The sequence below is a fragment of the Pygoscelis adeliae genome, unplaced genomic scaffold (assembly GCF_000699105.1).
Source record: "Pygoscelis adeliae isolate BGI_AS28 unplaced genomic scaffold, ASM69910v1 Scaffold172, whole genome shotgun sequence".
In the NCBI taxonomy this organism is placed as follows: domain Eukaryota; kingdom Metazoa; phylum Chordata; class Aves; order Sphenisciformes; family Spheniscidae; genus Pygoscelis; species Pygoscelis adeliae.
In genome coordinates this window covers 1,881,727-1,887,734 of record NW_008824338.1, presented here as the reverse complement: position 1 = coordinate 1,887,734, position 6,008 = coordinate 1,881,727, and the positions used below count along the sequence as shown (strand labels likewise).

At 38.7% G+C, this 6,008-nt stretch overlaps 1 protein-coding gene across 1 annotated transcript; it reads right to left on the bottom strand.

The window, feature by feature from the left end:
• Positions 1-2,454: 2,454 nt before the first annotated feature.
• RPS12 (ribosomal protein S12) lies at positions 2,455-5,842 on the bottom strand. Its single transcript, XM_009319059.1, has 4 exons — positions 5,725-5,842; positions 3,934-4,036; positions 3,331-3,432; positions 2,455-2,541 (listed from the first exon to the last, which is right to left on the bottom strand). Exons 1-4 carry the CDS (start codon positions 5,820-5,822, stop codon positions 2,479-2,481), a joined length of 366 nt encoding a protein of 121 aa, XP_009317334.1. The 5' UTR covers positions 5,823-5,842; the 3' UTR covers positions 2,455-2,478.
• Between the last annotated feature and the right edge of the window lie 166 nt (positions 5,843-6,008).

The following is a 6,008-nucleotide window of genomic DNA, read 5'->3' as shown; positions in this document are numbered from 1 at the left end:
CAGAAATTTTCCATGTTGAGTTGACCTCAAGTTAAGTTAAGTTTCACTTAGAAGGGCAAATCCAGTTTAAAAAAAAATAAAAATCTAGTACCTATTGTCTGCCCATGCTAAAGCAACCAGAATTTTATCAAACAGCCCCAAAACCTTAAGCAGGTTAGCTTCACGTAATCATATACATCCAGAAAGCAAATATCTATACATGATTTACTTGCCTAAACTCCCTTTTGTAAGTCAGTGAAGTGTATCTGAACTAGGGACCATGCTCTTCTCCATTCTCCTGGGTCATTTAGTGTTAAAAAACAAAATGAAAAGCTGCATTTTAGCCAAAAAGCCAACCATCTGGAAAAGCTCAGTTTGCTTGCACAGGCTTAGCAAAGACTCCCTCAAATTTGAAAAGTCTATGGAATTCATCTTTTCTAAAAATCTTCACACACTACCCTGGAGGAACCTATTGGATTGCGCATTTGTTACCCTGCGTCCAGAGATTTAAGGAATTAAGATAACTTTACTACTCCTAGCAGGTAAAAAATGTTCTGGTACAGAACCATGTTCAATTAAGAAACAATTTTCAACCTCAGCAACACACAGGCCATTCACTGAATCCAGGTACTGAGCTCCGGTTCTGGATCCCAATTCCCTGATAAAACAGCCAGCCAAAGAAAAGCAAACCATAAATCCTATTAAGACTGCCAACACTACCACCATTTCAGACAATTCTTTCTCTAGAATGTAGCTGCAAGCATCATAAAAATACAAAGAACAAATAGCATAAGTGTATTTTATACAAAACTCTTGGAAGCAGCAGCTTAAGACAGGACAAAAGACGAAGCGTGCTTTGGTGCACTGCTGTACGCAAGAGTTAGATACTCAACGTTATTAGCCAAACTCAACTGACAAAAGTTTTTCAACAGTTAGTGTCTTTCAACTCCATTTAAAAAGGATTATCCTTACAAATTATTTCTATTCTCAGTGCTTAGGAACCTCCAGTAATTTAATGAAATAAGATCTGCAAATAAGGCTTTTATCTATAGGGATGAATTTCTGTAATTTAACTATATTCAAAAGCATCCAAATGGAAAATGGTAACATTCATACATTTGTGTTAAGAACTTCCCTCTATTTGTAATACTAGCTTGACATAAATAGTAGCTTTTAACATTTTAGTTAAACTCCTTTACTGAGAAATTCACAGACAAGACTGAACATATGTATCAGTTCAGCGCAAGGATACATTTCCTGTTTTTAGCCAGACTTGCAACAGGCAACTGATCAGTACTCCTGAAACGGCTACTACAGGAACCTCTCAAAATCCAAGTCACCCAGATCTAGCTACTAGAAAGCTGTGACAGGGCAAAAACCAAAAGGCATTTCAAGAGCTTTAATGAGAGCTGTAACGAAGTGCACCTGAGCCCAGCATCTGGAGAAGGGATCTGCCTCTACACTTGAATGACTAGGGATGTCAAAAAAGGGGTTACAAACTACAATGAAAAGTCAAACTCAAGAGCCCGAGAAGTAAACAGAGATACGCATTCCTGTCTCCTCAGTCTACAGGTACCCAGCCCCACATACTCACATTCACGTCCTCCTGATCAGCATAGTGGAGCAATTCCTTATGACTCCACCTAGAGCTGCTCCACATAAAATGTAAGACATATAAAACAACTTGCAGGAGAGAGTAAAGCAATCTTGAATTCCAGTTCCAATCTCACCTTATTGTCAAAAAGCAGAAAAACTGACAAAAAACACAAGTTCTGTACATCATCCAACTACTAGGGAAACCAAGACACCGGGCAAGTCAGAATTCCACACTGCCTTGTTTGAGCAGCGAGATCTCAACTACTTGGCTACCTTAACTACTGAGATCTCCTACAGAATCAGATCTAGACGTACAGGACAATACTTCTTACAAGCAGCTAATTGTACCCATAATTTGCTTCAGAACTGAGTGGGGGCGGGGGCACCACCCATGAAAACACACCTTGTGTCAAGTAAGTTCCCTGAATAAATTAAGATAGCATTTAAAAAATCCCTGCAACATCTCAGAAGATTTGGGTAACGGTTAAGGCCGTTCTCCTCATTTGTTTCAGCAGAGGGAGCCAAATTTTCATCACAGATGCAGCAGTACTTCGGAGTTTCCTTAACAAGTTACTCGGAATCCCTGCAGAAGCACAGACCTAAGCACTGTCAAGCAAAGGTAGTAATCAACTGTCAGCATTTTTGCAACTGAGAAACCGTGCGAAGTTCCATAAGTTGGTAACCTCTGGGGTAGGAACAGGAAACAGAAGCACCCTAGAACAGGAATGGCAGGGATTACCGTTATCTTTTTAGCAAGCTGAGTTAACATACCAATAAACTACACCAAGACCTGCAAAGTCCTTTCATCTTCTGATGTTATCCACTGCAACTCAAAGAACTATTCCAGAAATACCCACCCATTAATCACACACACACTAGTCAGGTTCAAAATTTATTTTCCATTCATTTCTTGCACTTGAAGTACTCTTCGATGACATCTTTGGCCTGAGATTCCTTGCCATAGTCCTGTAACACAAGATAACCCATTAGTAACATACAGACCCTTTCAAGATTTTACAACCTATTTTTAAAAGGGCAACTGAGATTGACACTTTTTCTCAAGGCATTCCCAAATATTCTCAAAATTCCATACTAGTAACCTCAAGCAATCTGCCAGCTGCTTTCCCTTCTTTCTCTAATAAATGACTACTCTAATAAAGGACTATTCTATTTCATTCAAGTGTAACAGCCATTGGTATGGATTCAAACAAATTCATCATTTCTGCTTAAAGAAAGCCAAGTGAAGCGTATGAGACAGTAACACAAGTAGGAAAACACATGCGGAAGGCATTAGCCTTTATTGTGAAGATGTAGCCATCTCTTGGGACCTCAAAGACAACAAAGTCTTCAAGGCTCGTACTGTGGCTTTACTTTACCAGCTTTATTTTAAGATATGCTCTGCAAAACATTTTCAAGTTGAGCAGACACATTTAACTGGCATTTTTTCTTTCAGCAAAACTTAATCTCTTCTAGTTAAAAGGCCTTTCCTTTAACGCTTACTGGCAAGCGGGCACAGATACTTTAAGGATGGAACCATTAACTCACAAAATTAATATAAATAGGAGTATTTTAAATAAACAGGAAAGGGAATATAGAACAGGGAAGCAGTTTACTTTCACTATCAACAATGGAAAGCAACTGTTTTAAAAAAAATAATCTAAGAGCTCTATTTAATAGTCCCTTATCAAAAGCATCCTTGTCTTTACTGCTTATTTTCAGAAGTCAAGAAATAAGCTAGAATTAACATCATCTTACTTTGACAACCACACAACTGCAGCCCACTACTTTGCGAGGTTTTCCTTCTCTGTCAATCTTGCAGAGACCTACCCATTCACCCAGTTTCTTGTTGTCATCAACCTGTGTAAAACATTGCATCACATTAGAAGTAGTCATTTTTAACATAACTGGGTTCAGCAAAAAAACCGCTGTACCCTCAGAAGTATTGGGTAACGGATGGCTCTTTCCTCACAAGTATCAGTAGAGGGAGCCAAAGTATCATCATTGTACAGCGCCGAAGTATTTTAATTTGAAGAGTCACGTTAAGACTCCTCCCACGCTCCACGACCACTTGCAGTATTAATTCTATTTATTATTATACAGGACAAAAACTCATTTCAACTTTGTAAAATACCCGATACACATCCTTTGCCGTTTACATCCACTTTTTGTACTGCTTATGTGACAATCACGCAGAACTAAAACCATCTCTACTGCTAAGAGAAATTTTGCATAGATAAGCCATATACAGAATTACAGCATAGCGTTTCAAAGGTTCAGCTCTCAATATGCTGAAACAAGCAGCTTATATTGCAAGCAGGATAACTGTTCCAAGCTTCTGTCTGAAGTTCTGACACTCACCTTTATTAAGTTGATCTGATGTTCTGCACAAAGTGCTTCAACTAACTTTACATACGTGGGTTCATCACAATTTGAAGCCAGAACACACAGATGGGCTTGGCGTCTAAAAAAAAAAAAGAAAACTGACAAATGTAACTTCAGACGCTGCTTAAACTTTCTTTAATAATCAAAACTGCAAAGACCAAAATTCAGCACGTGTATTTCTAGACAACCACTTCCCAAGTTTTGAGACACCATAAGCTTTTGAAATACTAAATATACTTCTGATATGATCTACTACTTTTTATGTTTTTCATATACGTAACAGACTACTCATACATTGCTAGCTTTATTATCAGATTCTATTCCGGTTTCGTAAGCTCCTAAAAATCCCACTAAATAAATTCTCAGCCATTGGAAGAAGGTGTAATGGCTGGATAAACACCAGGTCCCATAAAGAACTGGTGTCACTGTTAGAAAACAACCAAGTTACAAGTTGCTTTTTCTTGTTTACCTCAGATTACAATAACTTAACATTAGAATTGTAATTATTAAAAGCTTGAATTTCCACGTCAAGTTCTTATAAGCTCTTCAGAACAATCTTTTCTACTTACGTTCAAAGAAGCTGTTATGACAGGGCCCCAATTCTAATTAGGCTCTTTGTATACTGTGGTACAATGTTAAGAATACCAAAGGGATACCTGACAACAGAGAGAGCTGTATAGGTCTTCTATGCTTAACCTGATGTAATTTGACCACTGCAAACAAAGTCAGTTTTCTCTATGGCCGCCTTCATCATGAGTTTCACCAGAACGTTTCAGAAACATTTCCAAGCAAGAACCATCACACACGAGTGTATGTACACCTTGTACATACATCATCCTCTTAACACACAGCATGTGAAGTTGTAGCTGAACTCAGAAGAACTCTTATGAACTAGTTGTCAGTCACCTAAGTTGTATTTCTCTTCCATTATTTGGTACCTTGTCGTAGAGCTTTTTGCATACAGGTTTGTCAGACTGCTGTTCTCACTCATAAGAGTGAAGGGGTATCCGACAAATTGTTAAGTCATCACCCAAACGCTGTAGCATTACACTTAAGCACTGTCTATTCTTAAAAGTATGTGCCTATATATAGACACATACACACGGGGGGGGGGTGTATAGATACACATATAGTACTTCACCCTACCAAGAAACCGTAACTAATTACCATGGTTTGCACATATATGACAAGTTTAATATTGTTTTGATACTGTACCAAAGCAATTATTTACAGCTGCAACACAAAAAATGAAGCTAGCAAAAAAGGCAAGCTATGAATTTCAGTTTTTCTTCATAAAAACTAAACCAACTCTTCCAGGTTAAGTCTGACATACGTATTAACCCTCCCAATTAAAATTCTTACAAAGTTTTGAGAAGTTTATCGTTTCTTAAAACACAAGGTTTTTGAGCCCCAGATTTCCACAGCTACATACCGCAAGCACCATGCCATTTTCTTCACAAAACCAATCCACATGAAAACTCAATGGCACTACGGTCACAAAAAGACAGAACACTGTCTAACTAACTACACTAGATGCCGTTATTCTTGAGTCACTGAGTTTAGCATCTATATTTTAAGATCACAATTAAAGACCCCGAAACGGAGATAGCAAAAGACAAAACGCCTTGGCAGAAAAACAAGTCCTTGCAAAAGCTTTCAATTAAACATCTGGACAAAGCGAGCACTGCACGTGTTCAACATACCTCATCACAACATACCTCATCCAGTTTTGCTATTCACCGTAGACAAAATGGGACCACCACTTACTTGTCCAAGGCTTTGGCTGCTTCACGAATACCACGAGCTAGGCCATCATGGATGAGTGCGGTCTTCAGCACTTCTTGCAGGGCGGTGTTAACATCCATTACACCTCCAGCAGTAATGCTAAGGAGAAGACAGACGATATCGCTCTGATCGCGCCAGCATCTTACAACTGTAAGCAAAAGCTTCCCGTTCACCTGCAGGCATCCGACCATTAACAAAAAATACAGGAAGCGGGCAAGCCAAAGAACTAAGCCCAAGGAGAAACCGAAAAGAAGAACCTAAGAGAG

What these genes read in the sequence shown, in the direction of transcription:
- RPS12 (XM_009319059.1), bottom strand. Translation starts at nt 5,822, where the DNA reads ATGGATGTTAACACCGCCCTGCAAGAAGTGCTGAAGACCGCACTCATC. An exon ending in GCAGCCAAAGCCTTGGACAA is followed by an intron (nt 4,037 to 5,724) that starts GTAAGTGGTGGT and finishes TTTTTTTTTTAG; the next exon opens with ACGCCAAGCCCATCTGTGTG. An exon ending in ATCAGATCAACTTAATAAAG is followed by an intron (nt 3,433 to 3,933) that starts GTGAGTGTCAGA and finishes TGTTTTACACAG; the next exon opens with GTTGATGACAACAAGAAACT.